Genomic DNA, 24,841 nt, shown 5'->3' on the forward strand with positions numbered 1-24,841 from the left:
TACATAGACCCCTAGCCCGACCCCTACATAGACCCCTAGCACCGACCCCTACATAGACCCCTAGCCCCGACCCCTACATAGACCCCTAGCCCCGACCCCTACATAGACCCCTAACCCCAACCCCTAGCCCCGACCCCTACCGAGACCCCTACATAGACCCCGACCCCTAGCCCCGACCCCTACATAGACCCCTACATAGACCCCTAGCCCCGACCCCTACATAGACCCCTAGCTCCGACCCCTACATAGACCCCTACATAGACCCCTAGCCCCGACCCCTACATAGACCCCGACCCCTAGCCCCGACCCCTACATAGACTCCTACATAGACCCCTACATAGACCCCTAGCCCCGACCCCTACATAGACCCCTACATAGACCACTACATAGACCCCTAGCCCGACAACTACACAGACCTTTAGCCCCGACCCCTACATAGACCCCTAGCCCCGACCCCTACATAGACCCCTAGCTCCGACCCCTACATAGACCCCTACATAGACCCCTAGCCCCGACCCCTACATAGACCCCGACCCCTACTTAGACTCCTACATAGACCCCTACATAGACTCCTACATAGACCCCTACATAGACCCCTAGCCCCGACCCCTACATAGACCCCTACATAGACCCCTAGCCCCGACCCCTACATAGACCCCTACATAGACCACTACATAGACCCCTAGCCCCGACAACTACACAGACCTCTAGCCCCGACCCCTACATAGACCCCTAGCCCCGACCCCAACATAGCCCCCTACATAGACCCCTACATAGACCCCTACATAGACCCCTACATAGACCCCTACATAGCCCCCTAGGCCCGAACCCTACATAGACCCCTACATAGCCCCCTAGGCCTGACCACTACATAGCCACCTGGCCCCAACCCCTACATAGCCAGCATTAGTAGTTTCTACAGTATTAATACATTTCCCGATTCTTCTCAAATCTTTGCAGGTGTACTGGTATCTTTGCAGGTGTACTGGTATCTTTGCAGGTGTACTGGTATCTTTGCAGGTGTACTGGTATCTTTGCAGGTGTACTGGTATTTTTGCAGGTGTACTGGTATCTTTGCAGGTGTACTGGTATCTTTGCAGGTGTACTGGTATCTTTGCAGGTGTACTGGTATCTTTGCAGGTGTACTGGTATCTTTGCAGGTGTACTGGTATCTTTGCAGGTGTACTGGTATCTTTGCAGGTGTACTGGTATCTTTGCAGGTGTACTGGTATCTTTGCAGGTGTACTGGTATCTTTGCAGGTGTACTGGTATCTTTGCAGGTGTACTGGTATCTTTGCAGGTGTACTGGTATCTTTGCAGGTGTACTGGTATCTTTGCAGGTGTACTGGTATCTTTGCAGGTGTACTGGTATCTTTGCAGGTGTAGTACTATTCTATTGAATCAAATGAATTGTTGTGTCTGTCTCCCTTTCTCCTGTGTCAGTGCGTCCTATGCAGTCCTCGGCCACCAGCCCGTCTGTCTCCATCCATGAGCTGGGTCACACTGGGGCCACTAAGACGGAGCGCACCGGCATCCGCAAGCTGAAGCGTGAGATCAAACAGGTATGGTCACGTCAGCTGACTATTGCATGTCATGGAGAATATCTTCATCAGGGGTCTCCAACAGGTCCATCACAAGCTACCAGTATCTCCCAGTCTACCCATGAGTAGCTCGCCAAACTATTCTGAAAAAGCATTTATTTTTCACGTGTTCTACCGTAAACTGTCATAAACAAATCTCACTAGTATTAGACAAGTCACGCTCCCGGCTACTATCCAATCAAATCCACATTGACATTCAACCACCCCTGGTTAGCCACAACTGGCTGAAAGCCAAACGGAACACAATATCTGACATTTCCAACAATATTGCCCCTTTTGTGTCTGTGGGGTGTGGGCTTTTGTAGCCAGTTAGGGATCATAATAACTGTCTTCTGAGTAGACAGAATGACATTCCCCCAAGAAAACAGAATTTGGGAACATACAAAGACTGCCTATTTGAAAGCTAGGAAAAAATGTATGTGTATCTTGTGAAATGTTTCATAATTTAAAAGTAGCTCTCATGCTAGAAAAGGTTGGAGACCCCTGATTTCCTTTGACCTATCATCTAATCTAAAGGTTAGTATAGACCTAATCCTCTATAATATAATCTACAGGTTAGTATAGACCTAATGCTCTATAATATAATCTACAGGTTAGTATAGACCTAATCCTCTATAATATAATCTACAGGTTAGTATAGACCTAATCCTCTATAATATAATCTACAGGTTAGTATAGACCTAATCCTCTATAATATAATCTACAGGTTAGTATAGACCTAATCCTCTATAATATAATCTACAGGTTAGTATAGACCTAATCCTCTATAATATAATCTACAGGTTAGTATAGACCTAATGCTCTATAATATAATCTACAGGTTAGTATAGACCTAATGCTCTAATTTAATCTACAGATTAGTATAGACCTAATGCTCTAATTTAATCTACAGATTAGTATAGACCTAATGCTCTAATTTAATCTACAGATTAGTATAGACCTAATCCTCTATAATATAATCTACAGATTAGTATAGACCTAATGCTCTAATTTAATCTACAGATTAGTATAGACCTAATGCTCTATAATATAATCTACAGGTTAGTATAGACCTAATCCTCTATAATATAATCTACAGGTTAGTATAGACCTAATCCTCTATAATATAATATACAGGTTAGTATAGACCTAATGCTCTATAATATAATCTACAGGTTAGTATAGACCTAATGCTCTATAATATAATCTACAGGTTAGTATAGACCTAATCCTCTATAATATAATCTACAGGTTAGTATAGACCTAATCCTCTATAATATAATCTACAGGTTAGTATAGACCTAATGCTCTATAATATAATCTACAGGTTAGTATAGACCTAATCCTCTATAATATAATCTACAGGTTAGTATAGACCTAATGCTCTATAATATAATCTACAGGTTAGTATAGACCTAATCCTCTATAATATAATCTACAGGTTAGTATAGACCTAATGCTCTATAATATAATCTACAGGTTAGTATAGACCTAATCCTCTATAATATAATCTACAGGTTAGTATAGACCTAATGCTCTATAATATAATCTACAGGTTAGTATAGACCTAATCCTCTATAATATAATCTACAGGTTAGTATAGACCTAATCCTCTATAATATAATCTACAGGCTAGTATAGACCTAATCCTCTATAATATAATCTACAGGTTAGTATAGACCTAATCCTCTATAATATAATCTACAGGTTAGTATAGACCTAATCCTCTATAATTTAATCTACAGGCTAGTATAGACCTAATGCTCTATAATATAATCTACAGGTTAGTATAGACCTAATGCTCTATAATATAATCTACAGGCTAGTATAGACCTAATCCTCTATAATATAATCTACAGGTTAGTATAGACCTAATCCTCTATAATATAATCTACAGGTTAGTATAGACCTAATGCTCTATAATATAATCTACAGGCTAGTATAGACCTAATGCTCTATAATATAATCTACAGGTTAGTATAGACCTAATCCTCTATAATATAATCTACAGGTTAGTATAGACCTAATCCTCTATAATATAATCTACAGGTTAGTATAGGCCTAATGCTCTTTCTGTATGTTTGATTCTAGTTAGAAGACATGACGACAGAATGCTCTTTGTCTATAGTAGTAATGTTGTAATGTTGTATGGTTCTGATTGCAGTTGGATGACTCGTCTCGTTCGATCAGCGTGGGTTGAGTTTGTTAGTTAATAGTCATATTGCCTCATCAGCTCTAATCTCCACAGCTAGACCATAATGAAACCAACCATCATAACATGACATGAAGCCACCAGCTGAAAGCCCATTCATACCAGCTGTACTAGAATACAGTCAGTAGTGCCTTACCTCATGCTGAGCTGCTGATCATGTTTGCCTGTTTTCTAGCCCACATCTTTAACGGTGTCTGATGTTTGATCATAATCTAAACTGTATTTACAAGGTGTGAGTTTGACTTTCCTTCACGCCGTCATCCCCTCCTTCTGTGTCTCTCCCTCGACGACAACATGACGTCTTCTCCGTGTTGATCCTTTCCAGATGAGTAACAGTGGCTATTCCATCAGCAGCAACGTCACCTCTCCCCGTTCCACGGTAAACCATGAACCATGTCTCCCTCATTGTCCCATGTTCACTAGACCACGCAGACGAGGTTCACTCTGAACGGTTGTCTTTCTTCGTTACATTGCCTTATGCTTGCTGTACTAACATGCTGGTGTCGTCATGGTAACATGTACTGGCCTGTAGCATGCTGGTGTCATCATGGTAACATTTACTGGCCTGTAGCATGCTGGTGTCATCATGGTAACATTTACTGGCCTGTAGCATGCTGGTGTCATCATGGTAACATTTACTGGCCTGTAGCATGCCGGTGTCGTCATGGAACATGTACTGGCCTGTAGCATGCTGGTGTCGTCATGGTAACATTTACTGGCCTGTAGCATGCCGGTGTCGTCATGGAACATGTACTGGCCTGTAGCATGCTGGTGTCATCATGGTAACATTTACTGGCCTGTAGCATGCTGGTGTCATCATGGTAACATGTACTGGCCTGTAGCATGCTGGTGTCGTCATGGTAACATGTACTGGCCTGTAGCATGTTGGCCCATGTTGACTCCTACCCTTTGGGTGGTGGACCATTCTTGATACACACAGGAAACTGTTGAGCGTGAAACACACAGCAGCGTTGCAGTTCTTTACACAAACCGGTGTGCCTGGCACCTACTACCATACCCCGTTCAAAGGCACTTAAATCTTTTGTCTTGCCCATTCACCCTCTGAATGGCACACATACACAATCCATGTCTCAAGGCAAAAACATCCTTCTTTAACCTGTCTCCTCCCGTTCATCTATACTGATTTGAAGTGGATTTAACAAGTTACATCAACAAGGGATCATGGCTTTGACCTGAATTCACCTGGTCAGTCTATGTATGTGTGTGTGTGTGTGTGTGTGTGTGTGTGTGTGTGTGTGTGTGTGTGTGTGTGTGTGTGTGTGTGTGTGTGTGTGTGTGTGTGTGTGTGTGTGTGTGTGTGTGTGTGTGTGTGTGTGTTTGTACCTCTGCGTGCGTATATGAACACACATCTCCCCCTGTAGCGGTGCAGCAGCCCCTCCACCCCCAGTGGTATCCTGTCCCCTGTAGGCCCCGGGGGGTCAGACAGCCACCTGCAGTGGGAGGAGCGGCAGGGTCAGTGGCTGAGGAGGAGACGGCTGGATGGGGCCATCAACAGGGTCCCAATGGGCTTCTACCAGAAGGTGTGGAAGATCCTGCAGAAGTGCCACGGCCTGTCTATAGATGGATACGTGCTGCCTTCCTCTACTACCAGAGAGGTATGTAGTGTCACGGTCTGTCTATAGATGGATACGTGCTGTCTTCCTCCACTACCAGAGAGGTATGTAGTGTCACAGTCTGTCTATAGATGGATACGTGCTGTCTTCCTCTACTACTAGAGAGGTATGTAGTGTCACGGTCTGTCTATAGATGGATACGTGCTGTCTTCCTCCACTACCAGAGGGGTATGTAGTGTCACGGTCTGTCTATAGATGGATACGTGCTGTCTTCCTCCACTACCAGAGGGGTATGTAGTGTCACAGTCTGTCTATAGATGGATACGTGCTCCACTACCGGAGAGGTATGTAGTGTCAGTCTGTCTATAGATGGATACGTGCTGTCTTCCTCCACTACCGGAGAGGTATGTAGTGTCACGGTCTGTCTATAGATGGATACGTGCTGTCTTCCTCTACTACTAGAGAAGTATGTAGTGTCACAGTCTGTCTATAGATGGATACGTGCTCCACTACCGGAGAGGTATGTAGTGTCAGTCTGTCTATAGATGGATACGTGCTGTCTTCCTCCACTACCAGAGAGGTATGTAGTGTCAGTCTGTCTATAGATGGATATGTGCTCCACTACCATAGAGGTATGTAGTGTCAGTCTGTCTATAGATGGATACGTGCTGTCTTCCTCCACTACCAGAGAGGTATGTAGTGTCAGTCTGTCTATAGATGGATACGTGCTCCACTACCAGAGAGGTATGTAGTGTCACGGTCTGTCTATAGATGGATACGTGCTGTCTTCCTCCACTACCAGAGAGGTATGTATGTAGTGTCACAGTCTGTCTATAGATGGATACATCCTCCACAACCAGAGAGGTATGTAGTGTCACGGTCTGTCTATAGATGGATATGTGCTGTCTTCCTCCACTACCAGAGAGGTATGTATGTAGTGTCACAGTCTGTCTATAGATGGATACATCCTCCACTACCAGAGAGGTATGTAGTGTCACGGTCTGTCTATAGATGGATATGTGCTGTCTTCCTCTACTACCAGAGAGGTATGTCGTGTCAGTCTGTCTATAGATGGATACGTGCTGTCTTCCTCCACTACCAGAGAGGTATGTAGTGTCACAGTCTGTCTATAGATGGATACGTGCTGTCTTCCTCCACTACCAGAGAGGTATGTAGTGTCAGTCTGTCTATAGATGGATACGTGCTCCACTACCAGAGAGGTATGTAGTGTCAGTCTGTCTATAGATAGATACGTGCTCCACTACCAGAGAGGTATGTAGTCAAATCAATAGATTGATTGGTATAGATTGATTGGTATATAAATGGTATTTATATAGCCCTTTTTACAACTCTATTAATAATGTGCAGTAACCCCCCTAGACCCCCAAACAGCAGCACGGCATCAAGGAACATCTCTCAGTGTTTCACATTTAGAACAAATGTTGCTTCCTATAATAGTAGGAAATAAGATTTCCTTTCAGGCACTGTGATTGGCACAGACAGATCCCTTGATGGAGATTCCATCTGTGTCTGGGAAAGCGTTCTGACTCTGACGTCGTGTCCCTGCCTGCCAGATGACAGAAGGCGAGATCAAGTTTGCGGTGCACGTGGAGTCTGTTCTGAACCACGTCCCCCAGCCAGAGTACCGACAGCTGCTGGTGGAGGCTGTGATGGTGCTGACGCTGGTGGCTGACATGGATGTGGACAACATCGGAGGAATCATCCTGATCGACCGCATCGTACACATGGCCAATGACCTCTTCTTACAGGACCAGGTAAGTCTGAGCCAGAACGGCCCATAGGGCAGGAGCCTATTTCCTGTTTCTATAGCGTGATGTACGAGTAACTACACCCTCTGGAACATCTGCAGGCAGAGACGCATCGGGTCCCATTTTAAAGTGTTTGGTTTGACTCGACCGGGGATCGAACCCCCACGCTTCCAATCTCAGGGTGGAAACTATTCCCACAAGGCCACAGAAATGGTCACTAGAAAGTAATGTCCTGTAAAGGGTTAATGTGTAATTGTCTCTAGAAAGTAATGCCCTGTAAAGGGTTAATTGTGTAATGGTCCAGTTCAGTGATGTCTGTCCTGTATCGTTGCCATATTATCATGTTAACTAGAGTCACGTGTCTCTGCCTGACTCGTCCATATGACTATCATAACATAACATGGAGTCAGAAGTGGGATCCGAGCCCCACGCCTCAGGTTGGAGTAAGACCTATTCTCTAACTATAGACAACATGATCTGTATCTACCTATCAGCCATGTCCTCTATGTTCCAGAGGACCCATGGAGCCAACGAGTACTTCCTGGAGAAGGATCCAGCCACGGGGATATGTCACTTCTTCTATGACAGCGCCCCTAGTGGCAGCTACGGTACCATGACCTACCTCTCCAAGGCTGTGGTCACATACCTACAAGACTTCCTGCCACAGTCTACCTGTCTCATGCAATGAGGTATCAGACTGGGTTTGATGTAGAGCACTCTCTCCCTGGCCTCGCAGGCAGCTATCAAGAGAGTAGTCAAGTAATATATATATATATAGTGTGGAACAAAATACTACTGCCTAGTTCCAATTCTCCCCAAGTGTACACTCGTTCACTCCCATTCAAGGATGATTTAAAATCATTGGATTGAATTCTTGAAGTGAATGAGTGCACACTTCAGAGAGAAAGGGGTGAACTAGACTTAGGTAGGAAGTTGGATGGGGTTTGACCTATGACTAAGATATTCACAACACACTCTACTCAAAGGAGTTTTATTGCAGCTAATTGATTGATTATAATCAATAATATAGCAGGTTTAAAATTAAATATATAATTAATTATAATTAAATATGTTTGTTTTTTATTTTGAGTGTTGGACGACACGCAGTACTAAAATTATTTATAATTTTAACATTTAATATATATGTGTAAATCAGACGGAGTTGTTTAAAACGATCTAATATGATATAATGAGTGTATTTTACCTAACCCTCCTCTATTGTATCAGTCTCACCCTGTGTTGTGGGGTTATAAACCTATCCAGAAGTTACTATGTTATCCCGTGTTGAAGTACTGCAGCTGACTGTACCTTTCATCCCACTGTACAACGACATTTACCTCTCATGTTATCTGAGGTGTGGCTCATCATCACCACTGTCTGTGTCACAAATACTGTGCATTTATCCATATGTACCCGGAGCATGTCAGCAATGCCTTCATAGCTGCTAATGTGAATGTTTATCTGTGAAGTAAAATAATGACAATGTGATTATATATATAACATGGTTGAATCAGTCCAACAGTGGTTCATGCCATATTTCAGCCTTTTATAGCCGTAGTCATTCAGTACAACACTGTGTGTTAGACATTAGCATCCCAGCAGGCTTACAGTTGAGACCATAAGGGAAGGGAGAATCTGTTCTGCAGTTAAGGACGACTGAGGCTGAAACAGTTCTGTTTTTGTGTCTAACTTTATTTTATATATTTAAAAAGAGACTATAAATATAGTGGATACATAGAAATTATGTATTTTTAACAAAGTACTATGACTGTTTATATAACAGACTAAAGTACAATTAATACTGTCACTTTTAATCAAAAAATGACATTTGATATTCCTATGGACATGACCATGTTATAAGTCTGCAGTTGAGGACATTTTGACACATGGACCAAGTTGAGGACATTTTGAGGGGATCAATTCTACTAATCAATTATCACAGTGTCTGCCACCATGATTTCATTATGTTTTTACTCATTCATTCACACTACCTTGTAAAACAACATGTCATCATTTGAGGGAAATATATTGAAAAGCCATCAATTAAATCCCTAAACTAATAACGTGTTCTTCTGGTTTCTCTTCAGCTATAATGTCTGTAATATGCAGTCCAAGCCTCTATTCAATGTTACTGATATGTTCTGGATGTGACAATAATATTTGTAGATTTGTAGATATTTGTAAATGTAGATTCAATTGTAGAAGTCATTGTTCAAGAGCCGAACAGAGGAATGGTAGAAGCAATGGAATAAATGATATTTAAATGATCTCCACACGATCTCTGCTACACATTACTCTGCAGTTGTTTCCTTGGCTGACACTTCCTCCTACTGTAGGGGGAGAGGCGGTGAGAGGCAGGACAGGAACACTGGTAACTTCCTTTATGGTTCAGGCACAGGTGAGAGCAGCCACCATTCTTACGGCTGCACTCGTTGATATCTGTTGATGAAACAGGGCAAAGGGCTGGTCAGGGAAATATCATTGGAAGTGATTTGTGATCGTCCGTTTTGATCAATTTATGTTGTGTGTGTGTGTGTGTGTGTTAGTGTGCGTGTGTGTTAGTGTGCGTGTTAGTATGGATGAGTATTCATCTCACCTCTGCAGTGGTGTCTGTCTGAGGACAGTTTGTAGCCTCTGGGACAGATACAGCGGTGGGAGCCAGGCAGGTTCACACACTTCCACTGACACCTGTGTCCAGGTACGCTGACCTCTGGCTCCTCACATTCATTGATGTCTGTAAAAGGATCAGTGTCATTCCAGCAGTTGAAGACAACCTGATCGCCATACGCATTCTGTTTGCTGAATGACATCATCTATTTTCTATTGATTCCACTAAGCTACGTGGAATTGTTTTAAGAATGTCATTACCAAGGATAATTTAGTTATTTTATTTTTTAATTTTAAGACCACTTGAAGTATAAATATATACAGTACCAGTCAAAAGTTTGGACACACCTACTCATTCCAGGGTTTTGCTTTATTTTTTTACTATTTTCTACATTGTTCAATAATAGTGGAGACATCAAAACTATGAAATAATGGAATCATGAGGTAAACAAAAAAGTGTTAAACAAATAAAAAATATATTTTATATTTCAGATTCTTCATAGTTGCCACCCTTTGCCTTCATGACAGCTTTGCACACACTTGACATTCTCTCAACCAGCTTCATCTGGAATGCTTTTCCAACAGTCTTGAAGGAGTTCCCACACATGCTGAGCACTTTTTGGCTGCTTTTCCTTCACTATGCAGTCCAACTCATCCCAAACCATATCAAGTGGGTTGAGGTCGGGTGATTGTGGAGGCCAGGTCATTTGATGCAGCACTCCATCACACTTCTTGGTCAAATGGCCCTTACACAGCCTGGAGGTGTGTTTTGGGTCATTGTCCTGTTAGTGATTGTCCCACTAAGGCCAAACCACATGGGATGGCGTATTGCTGCAGAATGCTGTGGTAGCCATGCTGGTTAAGTGCGCCTTGAATTCTAAATAAATCCATGACAGTGTCACCAGCAAAGCACCATCGCACCTCCTCCTCCATGCTTCACGGTGGGAACCACACATGCGGAGATCATCCGTTCACCTACTCTGCGTCTCACAAAGACACGGTTGTTGGAACCAAAAATCTAAATTTTGGACTCATCAGACCAAAGGCCAGATTTCCATCAGTCTAATGTCCATTGCTCGTGTTTCTTGACCCAAGCAAGTCTCTTCTTATTATTGGTATCCTTTAGTAGTGGTTTCTTTGCAGCAATTCGACCATGAAGCCTGATTCATGCAGTCTCCTCTGAACAGTTGATGTTGAGATGTGTCTGTTACTTGAACTCTGTGAAGCATTTATTTGGGCTACAATTTCTGAGGCTGGTAACTCAAATGAACTTATCCTCTGCAGCAGAGGTAACTCTGGGTATTCTTTTCCTGTGGCGATCTTCATGAGAGCCAGTTTCATCATAGCTTATTTAAGCTGTTCTTGCCATAATATGGACTTGGTACCAAATAGGCCTATCTTCTGTATACCCACCACTACCGTGTCACAACACAACTGATTGGCTCAAATGCGTTTAGAAGGAAATCTGTCCTTTGGTCTGATGAGTCCAAATTTGCACACCTCCAGGCTGTGTAAGGGCAATTTGACTAAGAAGGAGAGTGATGGAGTGCTGCATCAGATGACCTGGCCTCCACAATCACCCGAACTCAACCCAATTGAGATGGTTTGGGATGAGTTGGACTGTAGAGTGAAGGAAAAGCAGTGCTCAGCATATGTGGGAACTCCTTCAAGACCATTGGAAAAACATTCTTCATGAAGCTGCTTGAGAGAATGCCAAGAGTGTGCAAAGCTGTCATCAAGGCAAAGGGTGGCTACTTTGAAGAATCTAAAATACATTTAGATTTTTTGGTTACTACATGATTCCATATGTGTTATTTCATAGTTTTGATGTCTTCACTATTATTCTACAATGTAGAAAATAGTAAAAAATGAAGAAAAACCCTTGAATGAGTCGGTGTCCAAACTTTTCGCTGGTATTGTATACTTCCATACATGTTTTTCAACTGGTACTGGGGACCCTTCAGAAGAGTCTTGTGAGCGTTGTAGATCAAAATACGTGTTTGTGAGAGTCTGACCTTTCCACAGAGGGGTCATATTAGTGTGTAGCCCAAACAGTTTGGATGCGACAGACAGAAGTTGGCAGATCGTCTGTACCAACTTCAGAAGTGTCCCAAGATGCTTGTGGGGGGTCATAGAGCAAAAGGGAGAACCCCATCATGTTCTTGAGTAATCTTTCCATAGAGATGTTCGGACGCTACAGACAATATATTTATTTATTTATTTTACCCCCAATTTCGTGGTATCCAATTGTTAGTAGCTACTATCTTGTCTCATCGCTACAACTCCCGTACGGGCTCGGGAGAGACGAAGGCCGGTTGCGACAGAGCCTGGGCACGAACCCAGAGTCTCTGGTGGCACAGCTGGCGCTGCAGTACAGCGTCCTTAACCACTGCGCCACCCGGGAGGCCCTACAGACAATATTTTGAGAGAATGATTTTCGGGATGCCTCATGGTCTGACAAACACCGCTCTAGCTCTGTCACCTTTCACCGCAGAAGTGTGACCTCGGCTGATGTGGGGGATTGTGATCTCTCTAGCATAAATTGCTGGATTTTTATGGGAGGATTATGCTAATTAGATTTCCGCGAGAGTAATTAAGAGAGAGAGATATTCCACTAGTCTAATTAAAAGTTGTGGCATTCTATTCATTTCTGCTAAACCTACGGCATCCCAGTGTCTCCTACCTACACACTCCCTTCTGGACAGGTTTCCTCCAGGTATCGGGGTTGAGGGTTGTTTTCTGTACCCTGCTGGACACTCAGCCACACAGGCCCTTCCGTCCCCAGCCAGGGTGTGTCCGTAGGGGCAAGAGCAGCGGAACGAGCCGAAGGTGTTGACGCAGGTCTGCTGGCAGCGCTGTTGCTGCTGGCCCTCCACACACTCATCCACATCTGCGCCGAGGACACACACACGCACAGGAACACACACACACACACAATTAGGAAAGTGGCCTGTCTGATGCTCATGTCACAAAGGCCCCGAGATGAAAGAGTAGAGCAGCTCTGTCTCGCTTTGATTCTCTCTGTTTCGCTCTGGCACACCTCATTACCATGGAGACCAGGCATGCACCGTTGGCTTTCATGAAACGACAAAGGTGATGTGTGACGATGGCCTTTTGTTTTGATCGTGTCCGTGTTCAGCGTTCTGCTGCGACAACAGTATGTGTTCGCTAACATCCACCTCTTCTGTTCCACTGATTGGATCGGCAGCCCTGGTCTCAGTGGGCTGGTTTCAATATGGCAAATACAGAGACTAACAGACTGGGAGAAAAACATCTGCTTTATAGAGGAAGCTGCAGTGTGTGGAAAACATCTCAGGAAGATATATCAACTATTGTACCTGCTAGTTGAGCTCCTGCTCTTTCCCAGGAGAGCACCTGTAGCTGTGTATGTAGCTGTGTATCTAGATGTGTATGTGTGTGTCTGTGTGTGTGTATGTAGATGTGTGTGTGTATGTAGGTGTGTGTGTGTGTGTATGTAGATGTGTGTGTAGATGTGTAGGTGTGTGTGTGTGTAGATGTGTAGGTGTGTGTGTGTGTGTGTGTGTGTGTGTGTGTGTGTGTGTGTGTGTATGTGTGTGTGTTTACACCACCACTGTCCTATAGGAATGTGTAAATGAATATTTATCTCTGCTGTATGGTATGCCTGACTGAGTCAGACAGATTATAGCATGTTGTGCTAGTCAGCTCTGTCTACAGGAGAATTCAACCACCTGTCTATAGACAGTGAATCATGGTAGTACTTTATTCTGAGACGCAAATGATGGGTTACTACCTGGAAATAAACTGTTGAGGGAAAATAGAAAGAGTGAGAAAGTATTTACTCAACTGATAAACACTTTTTTTTTTAACAGAAGCCAATTTCAACCTTTTAAGGTGGATAATTTGACCCAAGTTATTGACTCGATACCCAAAACCAAATGTCCAGCTGTCACAAGATACTACTTTGTAGGTGCACCGTGGAACAGAGATCATAAAACATATATTAACGGGGTCTTTCCTTAGGCTGTAGCTTGTTCCTCTGCAGTGCTGCCTTGTGATCAGAGTGTTAAAGATGTTTTGGATCAAGAATGTATAGCTCTAAATGGAGGATTCTCAGGCTGTAAAAACATCATTGAATTTAGGGGGCATCGTGATCACATCGTAGACCCTGTTGGTGCAGACACTACAGCTGTTCTTTATACAGAGACTGTGGAGGAAGACATCTTGACTAGTCAGAGACTGTGGACAGAAGACATGTTGGCTAGTCAGAGACTGTGGAGGAAGACATCTTGGCTAGTCAGAGACTGTGGAGGAAGACATCTTGGCTAGTCAGAGACTGTGGAGGAAGACATCTTGGCTAGTCAGAGACTGTGGAGGAAGACATCTTGGCTAGTCAGAGACTGTGGACAGAAGACATCTTGGCTAGTCAGAGACTGGAGGAAGACATCTGGGCTAGTCAGAGACTGGAGGAAGACATCTTGGCTAGTCAGAGACTGTGGAGGAAGACATCTTGGCTAGTCAGAGACTGTGGAGGAAGACATCTTGGCTAGTCAGAGACTGTGGACAGAAGACATCTTGGCTAGTCAGAGACTGGAGGAAGACATCTGGGCTAGTCAGAGACTGGAGGAAGACATCTTGGCTAGTCAGAGACTGGAGGAAGACATCTTGGCTAGTCAGAGACTGTGGAGGAAGACATCTTGGCTAGTCAGAGACTGGAGGAAGACATCTTGGCTAGTCAGAGACTGTGGAGGAAGACATCTTGGCTAGTCAGAGACTGTGGAGGAAGACATCTTTGCTAGTCAGAGACTGTGGAGGAAGACATCTTGGCTAGTCAGAGACTGTGGAGGAAGACATCTTGGCTAGTCAGAGACTGTGGAGGAAGACATCTTGGCTAGTCAGAGGCTGTGGAGGAAGACATCTTGACTAGTCAGAGACTGTGGAGGAAGACATCTTGACTAGTCAGAGACTGTGGAGGAAGACATCTTGACTAGTCAGAGACTGTGGAGGAAGACATCTTGACTAGTCAAAGACTGTGGACAGAAGACATCTTGGCTAGTCAGAGACTGTGGAAGAAGACATCTGGGCTAGTCAGAGACTGTGGACAGAAGACATCTGGGCTAGTCAGAGACTGTGGAGGAAGACATCTTGGCCAATCAGAGACTGTGGAGGAAGACATCTTGGCTAGTCAAGGCAACAAAAACAAGACATTTGATCTCCCCCAACAAGGAAGAGCACAAACACAACACTGACTAGGGGTTGGGGCTCATAAAGTGAAATACTTATTTCTACCACAAAGCATGGTACATGTGTAGTAGCTCTTGCACCAGTTGTTTCAGTGAAACATGTCCCTTGAGTACTTGCTACGGCTTTATCGCAATGGGCGAACACTGTCTGGTGTCGCACAGGAGACCCTGGGTTCAAACACACGTCTCTCACCTCGATTGAATGTTTGACTGACCTCTACAGGTACGGTGATCCTCTAACAGGATGAAGCCTGGTCTGCAGTGACACTGAGCTTGTTCCTGGTTCACACTACACAGCTGGGAACAGCCTCCGTTGTTCAGGGCGCAGGGGGTCACCTCTAGGGTTAGAGGTCAGAGGTTAGAGATGGGGGAGTCAGTGTCTCATGTCTGTATTACATATTTATTTTGTGTATATCTTGTCTGTATATCCTGTCTGTCTGTATGGTCTGTCTGTATATCCTGTCTGTCTGTATGGTCTGTCTGTATATCCTGTCTGTATATCCTGTCTGTCTGTATGGTCTGTCTGTATATCCTGTCTGTATATCCTGTCTGTCTGTATGGTCTGTCTGTATATCCTGTCTGTATATCCTGTCTGTCTGTATGGTCTGTCTGTATATCCTGTCTGTCTGTATGGTCTGTCTGTATATCCTGTCTGTATATCCTGTCTGTCTGTATGGTCTGTCTGTATATCCTGTCTGTCTGTATGGTCTGTCTGTATATCCTGTCTGTCTGTATGGTCTGTCTGTATATCCTGTCTGTCTGTATGGTCTGTCTGTATATCCTGTCTGTCTGTATGGTCTGTCTGTATATCCTGTCTGTATATCCTGTCTGTCTGTATGGTCTGTCTGTATATTCTGTTTATTGTCTGGTAACATTTCACCAGATCAAATGTTTGGTACATGTAAATGTGCTTGGTGATTAAAGGTGATTGGGACTCTGTATAGGACTATAGCAGGTGTGCAGGCTGTATGTGTTATGATAGGGCTGGAATAAAGTCCCTGCAGGAGGGTGACTCTCCAGGAGTAGGGCTGGAATAAAGACCCTGCAGGAGGGTGACTCTCCAGGAGTAGGGCTGGAATAAAGTCCCTGCAGGAGGGTGACTCTCCAGGAGTAGGACTGGAATAAAGACCCTGCAGGAGAGTAGTTCTCCAGGAGTAGGGCTGGAATAAAGACCCTGGAGGAGGGTTACTCTCCAGGAGTAGGGCTGGAATAAAGACCCTGCAGGAGGGTAGTTCTCTAGGAGTAGGGCTGGAATAAAGTCCCTGCAGGAGGGTGACTCTCCAGGAGTAGGGCTGGAATAAAGACCCTGCAGGAGGGTAGTTCTCTAGGAGTAGGGCTGGAATAAAGACCCTGCAGGAGGGTAACTCTCAGGAGTAGGGCTGGAATAAAGACCCTGGAGGAGGGTGACTCTCCAGGAGTAGGGCTGGAATAAAGACCCTGGAGGAGGGTTACTCTCCAGGAGTAGGGCTGGAATAAAGACCCTGCAGGAGGGTTACTCTCCAGGAGTAGGGCTGGAATAAAGACCCTGCAGGAGGGTTACTCTCCAAGAGTAGGGCTGGAATAAAGACCCTGGAGGAGGGTGACTCTCCAGGAGTAGTGTTGGCCACTCCTGCATTTAGACTTTACCTTCACTGAGCCCCAGCAATTTAAAACAGGACTGTCTTCCAACAGCCACAGCTGGTCCCAATCCACTTCCTACCCATCAAAGAGTTAGTTCCAAGAGGAAGGGGAAAGAAGTGAATTGGGACCGGCTGCCACAGTCTACCAAGCACAGCACTGACTTCCTGGTCAGTCACTCAGTTAGTCAGTTAGTGAGAGATGATGCGTGTAACAGATATTCTGATGTCACTGAGGTAATAATGTAGAAAACAGAGAGAGCTGCACATGTCTCCTTTCATTACCTCTTTCTCTCCTAACACATCTATGCACATCATCTATACTTATCTCCACACACATCATCTATACACATCTCCACACCTCATCTCCACACAATCTATACACATCATCTCCACACATCATCTCTCCACACCATCTAGACACCTCATCTCCACACATAATCTATACACATCATCTATACACCTCATCTCCACACATGATGTGTATAGATTGTGTGGAGATGATGTGTAGACATGTGTATAGATGATGTGTATAGATTATGTGTGGAGATGATGTGTAGACATGTGTATAGATGATGTGTATAGATGATGTGTATAGATGATGTGTGGAGATGATGTGGGGAGATGATGTGGGGAGATGATGTATAGACATGTGTATAGATGATGTGTGGAGATGATGTGGGGAGATGATGTGTAGACATGTGTATAGATGATGTGTATAGATGATGTGTATAGATGATGTGTGGAGATGATGTGGGGAGATGATGTGGGGAGATGATGTGTAGACATGTGTATAGATGATGTGTGGAGATGATGTGGGGAGATGATGTGTAGACATGTGTATAGATGATGTGTATAGATGATGTGTATAGATGATGTGTGGAGATGATGTGTGGAGATGATGTGGGGAGATGATGTGGGGAGATGATGTGTGTAGATTATGTAAATAGATGAAGTATATAATGATACACATCATCTCTACACATCATCTATACACATGTCTACACATCATCTCTACACATCATCTCTACACATCATCTATACACATCATCTCTACACATCATCTCCACACATCATCTCTACACATCATCTCTACACATCATCTATACACATCATCTCTACACATCATCTCCACACATCATCTCCACACATCATCTCTACACATCATCTATACACATCATCTCTACACATCATCTCCCCACATCATCTCTACACATCATCTATACACATGTCTACACATCATCTCCCCACATCATCTCTACACATCATCTCCACACATCATCTATACACATGTCTACACATCATCTCCCCACATCATCTCTACACATCATCTATACACATGTCTACACATCATCTCCCCACATCATCTCTACACATCATCTCCACCTCATCTCTACACATCATCTCCACACATCATCTCTACACATCATCTCCACCTCATCTCTACACATCATCTCCACACATCATCTCTACACATCATCTCCACCTCATCTCTACACATCATCTCCACACATCATCTATACACATGTCTACACATCATCTCCCCACATCATCTCTACACATCATCTCTACACAGCAACTAACAGGGTTAAGTACAGGGACCCTTAACTTCTCACCTGCCCAAACACAGAGGACACAGTCGATGAGGTGAACACGGCAACATACGTCCTGAACAAAGCTTCTATGGCCTTTCTGTAGCTCTTCAGTTTGGTAGTACAGAATCTGTAGAGAGGCATCACAATGGGGCATGATAGAGCAGTGACTTACCCAAGCAGACCGGGGTGAGACCACTCCACCGTCCAGCCTGCAGACAGTAGCTGTGGATATCCCCGTGGGCCAGGGTGTACCCTGCATAGCAGGCGTACTGGATGTAGTGTTTGTAGTCCCGGGGACCGGGGTTGTCTACCGGACGGAAGTAGAAGGTGCCATGAGCTGGCAGGGGAGGGTAAGGGCACAGCGGACGCCTGTTTAGGGTAACAGGCCTGGGCAGCTCCTCTGTGTTTGTAGCACCCTTAATAAGATGCTGGTCTGACCTGTTTAAAGAGAGATACGATGAGGTCCCATTGTGTCCAGACGTCTCACCATCATCGCCGGACAATGGCGACGACGACGTCTCGTTCGCCTCACTGTGATGACTGTCACTTGTGTCGGTTTCATTGTCCTGTGAGGACCCGTTTGATGCCCGATCCGGAGAGGTCACGTTGCGTCGATGAGTTTCACCACCATCATCATCATCAGAGTTGATGAAGCTTGTGGAGCTGGTCTCAGTGGGTCTCTGAGGATGGGGCTCCTGTGTGTCTGTGCTGCTCACATCTGCTGGCTCCGTAACGCCCTGGCCAGGCGCCAACTGGGTGGCCCCTGGCAGCACCGCCTTCCTGGGTAATGAATCCTCCTGCATAGCCTGGGCTATAGAGGTCCCCTGGTGCCAATACCCTTCAGCGTCCGGCAGGCTGGATGTGGAAGTAATGGTCTCTGTAGTAGCAGAGGAGGATGTGGAGGCCTGAGGTCTAGTGGGATTCTCAGGGGCCCCTTCTCTGTCTGTTAGATCCCTGGTGTCTTTCAAATTCTCCTCCACATGGTGAGCTTTGGGGCTGCGGTCTATGGAGTGTGGGTCTTTTAGGTGGGTGTGGGGGTCTTTAGGTGGTGCGTTGGCCAGCAACACGGGCTTGGAGGCGGTGTTAGCGATGGTATTGTAGTGAAGCTGTAGGTGGTTCTTCAGAGCAGACAGCACGGCAAGGTTCTGGCTCTGGATTCTGGGCATCGGGACGGTGGGATCCTTATGCTTCCATGACCTCATCATATCAGACTCTAGGAGGGAGAGGCACAGAGGAGGATCAGGAGACATCATCAGACTCTAGGAGGGAAGAGGCACAGAGGAGGATCAATACCAGAAGACATCATCAGACTCTAGGAGGGAAGAGGCACAGAGGAGGATCAATACCAGGAGACATCATCAGACTCTAGGAGGGAGAGGCACAGAGGAGGATCAATACCAGGAGACATCATCAGACTCTAGGAGGGAGAGGCACAGAGGAGGATCAATACCAGGAGACATCATCAGATTCTAGGAGGGAGAGGCACAGAGGAGGATCAATATCAGGAGACATCATCAGACTCTAGGAGGGAGAGGCACAGAGGAGGATCAATACCAGGAGACATCATCAGACTCTAGGAGGGAGAGGCACAGAGGAGGATCAATACCAGGAGACATCATCAGACTCTAGGAGGGGAGAGACACAGAGGAGGATCAGGAGACATCATATCAGACTCTAGGAGGGGAGAGGCACAGAGGAGGATCTGGAGACATCATATCAGACTCTAGGAGGGAGAGACACAGAGGAGGACCAGGAGACATCATATCAGACTCTAGGAGGGGAGAGGCACAGAGGAGGACCAGGAGACATCATATCAGACTCTAGGAGGGAGAGACACAGAGGAGGACCAGGAGACATCATATCAGACTCTAGGAGGGGAGAGGCACAGAGGAGGACCAGGAGACATCATATCAGACTCTAGGAGGGGAGAGGCACAGAGGAGGATCAATACCAGGAGACATCATCAGACTCTAGGAGGGAGAGGCACAGAGGAGGATCAATACCAGGAGACATCATCAGACTCTAGGAGGGAGAGGCACAGAGGAGGACCAGGAGACATCATATCAGACTCTAGGAGGGAGAGGCACAGAGGAGGATCAATACCAGGAGACATCATCAGACTCTAGGAGGGAGAGGCACAGAGGAGGATCAATACCAGGAGACATCATCAGACTCTAGGAGGGGAGAGGCACAGAGGAGGATCAATACCAGGAGACATCATCAGACTCTAGGAAGGAGAGGCACAGAGGAGGATCAATACCAGGAGACATCATCAGACTCTAGGAGGGGAGAGACACAGAGGAGGATCAGGAGACATTAGATCAGACTCTAGGAGGGGAGAGGCACAGAGGAGGATCAGGAGACATCATATCAGACTCTAGGAGGGGAGAGGCACTCATCAGACTCTAGGAGGGAGAGGCACAGAGGAGGATCAATACCAGGAGACATCATCAGACTCTAGGAGGGAGAGGCACAGAGGAGGATCAATACCAGGAGACATCATCAGACTCTAGGAGGGGAGAGGCACAGAGGAGGATCAATACCAGGAGACATCATCAGACTCTAGGAGGGGAGAGGCACAGAGGAGGATCAATACCAGGAGACATCATCAGACTCTAGGAGGGAGAGGCACAGAGGAGTATCAATACCAGGAGACATCATCAGACTCTAGGAGGGGAGAGGCACAGAGGAGGATCAATACCAGGAGACATCATCAATCGATGCCTTCGTTTAAAGCAGGGTAAAAATCAGATTACAGGGTATGTTTTATAATTAGTCCACATGAAGGAGGTAGCCTACTGTAGAATACCATGCTGATAGTAATCTACAGCTGTCTCCCGCTCAGGCCTCACACTGAAAAGAGAGAGGTGGAGGGCCACGGTGGACGCTCACCAAGGGGGCAAAGAGGACTAAGTCAGTAAGTCAAGTCTCTCACCCTTGCAGACAGGCTTGGTGCCGTTCCAGTTCTGACCCTTGCAGTAGAGCAGTGAGTGTCCATAGAGCCTGTAGCCCGCATCACAGCTGAAGAGAGCCCAGGACCCGTCCTCTGTCACACTGGTAACCCCCTGCAGGAGATCCCCTGGGCTGGGACACCCAGAGGCTGGAATACACACACAGGAGATTCAACACAGATTAGAAGAGAAAGAGAGAAAGAAAGATAGAGAGAAATCCAATTTTGATCAACTCCCATATCTACTGGGTGGAATTCCACAGTGTGCCATCACAGCAGCAAGATTTGTGACCTGTTGCCACAAGAAAAGGGCAACTAGTGAAGAACAAACACCATTGTAAATATAACCTATATTTATTTATTTTCCCTTTTGTACTTTAACTATTTGCACATCATTACAACACTGTATATAAACATAATATGACATTTGAAATGTCTTTATTCTTTTGGAACTTTTGTGAGTGTAATATTTACTGTTCACTTTTGGTTTATTTCACTTGCTTTAGCAATGCAAACACATATTTCCCATGCCGATAAAGCCCCTTGGAGAGAGAGAGAGAGAGGGAGAGAGAGAGAGAGAGAGAGCGAGAGAGAGAGAGAGAGAGGGAGAGAGAGAGAGAGAGAGAGAGAGAGAGGGAGAGAGAGAGAGGGAGAGAGAGAGAGAGAGAGAGAGGGAGACTTAACAGCTCAACTCGTACATTTTCTCAGTGAAAACAATGTACTGAGCAAATGTCAAATTGGCTTTTTACCAAATTACCGTACGACAGACCACGTATTCACCCTGCACACCCTAATTGATTTCAAAAAAGCCTTTGACTCAATTTGGCATGAGGGTCTAGTATACAAATTGATGAAAAATGGTGTTGGGGGAAAAACATACGACTTTACAAACAACAAGTGTGCGGTTAAAATTGTCAAAAAACACACACATTTCTTTCCACAGGGCCGTGGGGTGAGACAGGGATGCAGCTTAAGCCCCACCCTCTTCAACATATACATCAACAAATTGGCGCGGGCACTAGAACAGTCTGCAGCACCCGGCCTCACCCTACTAGAATCTGAAGTCAAATGTCTATTGATGATCTGGTGCTTCTGTCCCCAACCAAGGAGGGCCTACAGCAGCACCTAGATCTTCTGTACAGATTCTGTCAGACCTGGGCCCTGACAGTAAATCTCAGTAAGACAAAAAATGTAGTGTTCCAAAGAAGGTCCAGTTGCCAGGACCACAAATACAAATTCCATCTAGACACCATTGCCCTAGAGCACACAAGAAACTATATATACCCTGGCCCTAAACATCAGGATCACAGGTCACTTCCACAAAGCTGTGAACGATCTGAGAGACAAGGCAAGAAGGGCCTTCTATGCCATCAAAAGGAACATAAAATTCAACATACCAATTAGGATATGGCTAAAAATACTTGAATCAGTCATAGAGCCCATTGCCCTTTATGGTTGTGAGGTCTGGGGTCCGCTCACCAACCAAGAATTCACAAAATGGGACAAACACCAAATTGAGACTCTGAAAGCAGAATTCTGCAAAAATATCCTCTGTGTACAACGTAGAACAGGACAACAGCACAATTAGACCCAAGCAAATCATGAGAAAACAAAAAGATAATTACTTGACACATTGGAAAGAATTCACAAAAAAACAGAGCCAACTAGAATGCTATTTGGCCCTAAACAGAGAGTACACCGTGGCAGAATACCTGACCACTGTGACTGACCCAAACTTAAGGAAGGCTTTGACTACGTACAGACTCAGTGAGCATAGCCTTGCTATTGAGAAATTGAGAGAGAGAGACGTGTAACTTGAAATACATGTATCAAACTCAAGTCACTTACCAACACACACGGGAGGTTCCCTGGTCCACTGTCCAGACACACAGCTGTTGGTTCTATATCCATGGATCTTATAGCCAGAGTTACAGGTGAACGCCACATACAGCCCGCTGTAACGGAAGAATGTTCTACCGTTTTCCACGTGTCTGAAACTACTGCATTCCTCACCCAATGACCCTGGAGACAGAACAGAGATCAACATAAAGACAGTCTGATGCCACGAGGAGTTCCAATTGATCTCAAAAGTCCTTTTTTACCAACCAAACAGAAACAAGAGATCCAATAGATGAAATCCAAACCAGTTGACATGGTAGACAGACTGACTGACCTGGAGGGAGGGTCCATAGCAGAGCGACTAGCGCAGAGAGAAGCCCTGTCAGAGCCCCCATGGTCTCTCCCTGCAGCAGACTGAGGTGCTCTCCTCTTTCTCTCTCTCTCTTCCTCTCCCTCGCTCTACTCTTCCTCTCTCTCTCCCTTCCTCTCACTCTCTCTACTCTTCTCTCTCGCTCTCCCCCTTCCTCTCCCTCTCTCTCTCCCTTCCTCTCACTCTCCCTTCCTCTCGTCTCTCTCTCTCTCCCTTCCTCTCTCTACTCTTTTCTCTCTTTCCTTTCCTCTCCCTCGCTCTACTCCTCTCTCTCCCTCTCTCTACTCTTCTCTCTTTCCCTTCCTCTCCCTCGCTCTACTCCTCTCTCTTTACTCTTCTCTCACATCCTCCCTCTCTTGCTCCGTATCTGTGATTCTCTGGCACATATGTTGTCCTGTGTGTGTGTTGTCCTGTTTGTGTGTGTGATCCTGAACACCAGACCTGTGGAATGCCTCCGACCCTCCTGAGAGAGGCTGGTCCTGCCATTTGGCCTCCCTCCCTGTCAGTCAGAAGTACGAGGTGTGTTTAACAGTGCTCACACATTGCTTTGTAATTATGGGGCTTCCAATACACACCCACCTCTACATGCATGCACAAACATGTGCATAAACACACACACACACCTCTACATGCATGCACAAACATGTGCATACACACACACACACCTCTACATGCATGCACAAACATGTGCATAAACACACACACACCAAATACAAATGTGAACCAACCGAGTAAGGAAACAGCCAGTAAAGAGCATTTAAAGCTACACATCACATTATACAACATAACAGCAACCTTACCGGTTCACTAGTTGATATAGACTAAGGAAGTCTTAGAAAAGGCAGCCTCGTCTGAGATAGAACAGCCAATAGGAGCAGGAGTCTATTTCCTGTTTCTGTAGTGAGGCAGCTGGATGTACAGTACACCCCCTGGACAGGACACTAGTCTATCTCCTGTTTCTGTAGTGAGGCAGCTTGATGTACAGTACACCCCCTGGACAGGACACTAGTCTATCTCCTGTTTCTGTAGTGAGACAGCTGGATGTACAGTACACCCCTTGGACAGGACACTAGTCTATCGCCTGTTTCTGTAGTGAGACAGCTGGATGTACAATACACCCCTTGGACAGGACACTAGTCTATCGCCTGTTTCTGTAGTGAGACAGCTTGATGTACAGTACACCCCCTGGACAGGACACTAGTCTATCTCCTGTTTCTGTAGTGAGGCAGCTTGATGTACAGTACACCCCCTGGACAGGACACTAGTCTATCGCCTGTTTCTGTAGTGAGGCAGCTTGATGTACAGATCACCCCCTGGACAGGACACTAGTCTATCTCCTGTTTCTGTAGTGAGACAGCTTGATGTACAGTACACCCCCTGGACAGGACACTAGTCTATCTCCTGTTTCTGTAGTGAGACAGCTTGATGTACAGTACACCCCCTGGACAGGACACTAGTCTATCTCCTGTTTCTGTAGTGAGGCAGCTTGATGTACAGTACACCCCTT

At 45.4% G+C, this 24,841-nt stretch overlaps 2 protein-coding genes across 3 annotated transcripts in view; one reads left to right on the forward strand and one right to left on the reverse strand.

The window, feature by feature from the left end:
• Window positions 1-8,072, forward strand: part of LOC139402693 (phosphorylase b kinase regulatory subunit alpha, liver isoform-like) — a 29,435-nt gene extending 21,363 nt beyond the window's left edge. The window contains exons 26-30 of one of the 2 annotated variants that reach the window (XM_071146591.1): window positions 1,444-1,562; window positions 4,118-4,171; window positions 5,175-5,408; window positions 6,941-7,141; window positions 7,650-8,072. In XM_071146591.1, coding sequence (XP_071002692.1) covers window positions 1,444-1,562; window positions 4,118-4,171; window positions 5,175-5,408; window positions 6,941-7,141; window positions 7,650-7,823 — 782 coding nt within the window. In that variant the 3' untranslated portion in view covers window positions 7,824-8,072. Of the gene's footprint in view, window positions 1-1,443; window positions 1,563-4,022; window positions 4,172-5,174; window positions 5,409-6,940; window positions 7,142-7,649 lie in introns of those variants that run through there. The other variant, XM_071146592.1, reaches the window with a different exon arrangement.
• A 718-nt stretch (window positions 8,073-8,790) lies between these two features.
• LOC139402690 (uncharacterized) lies at window positions 8,791-23,969 on the reverse strand. Its single transcript, XM_071146588.1, has 10 exons — window positions 23,958-23,969; window positions 23,776-23,833; window positions 22,974-23,147; window positions 21,111-21,275; window positions 18,663-19,388; window positions 18,348-18,512; window positions 15,180-15,302; window positions 12,426-12,632; window positions 9,732-9,869; window positions 8,791-9,574 (listed from the first exon to the last, which is right to left on the reverse strand). Exons 1-10 carry the CDS (start codon window positions 23,967-23,969, stop codon window positions 9,420-9,422), a joined length of 1,923 nt encoding a protein of 640 aa, XP_071002689.1. The 3' UTR covers window positions 8,791-9,419.
• Between the last annotated feature and the right edge of the window lie 872 nt (window positions 23,970-24,841).

Source organism: Oncorhynchus clarkii, unplaced genomic scaffold (assembly GCF_045791955.1).
Source record: "Oncorhynchus clarkii lewisi isolate Uvic-CL-2024 unplaced genomic scaffold, UVic_Ocla_1.0 unplaced_contig_5540_pilon_pilon, whole genome shotgun sequence".
Classification (NCBI taxonomy): domain Eukaryota; kingdom Metazoa; phylum Chordata; class Actinopteri; order Salmoniformes; family Salmonidae; genus Oncorhynchus; species Oncorhynchus clarkii.

Excerpts from the sequence above, each read along its gene's own strand:
- LOC139402690 (XM_071146588.1), bottom strand. Across the intron at positions 23,148-23,775 it reads GGGTCGGAGGCATTCCACAG|GGTCATTGGGTGAGGAATGC; the intron begins GTCTGGTGTTCA and ends TTCTGTCTCCAG. Across the intron at positions 21,276-22,973 it reads GGAACCTCCCGTGTGTGTTG|CCTCTGGGTGTCCCAGCCCA; the intron begins GTAAGTGACTTG and ends TGTGTATTCCAG.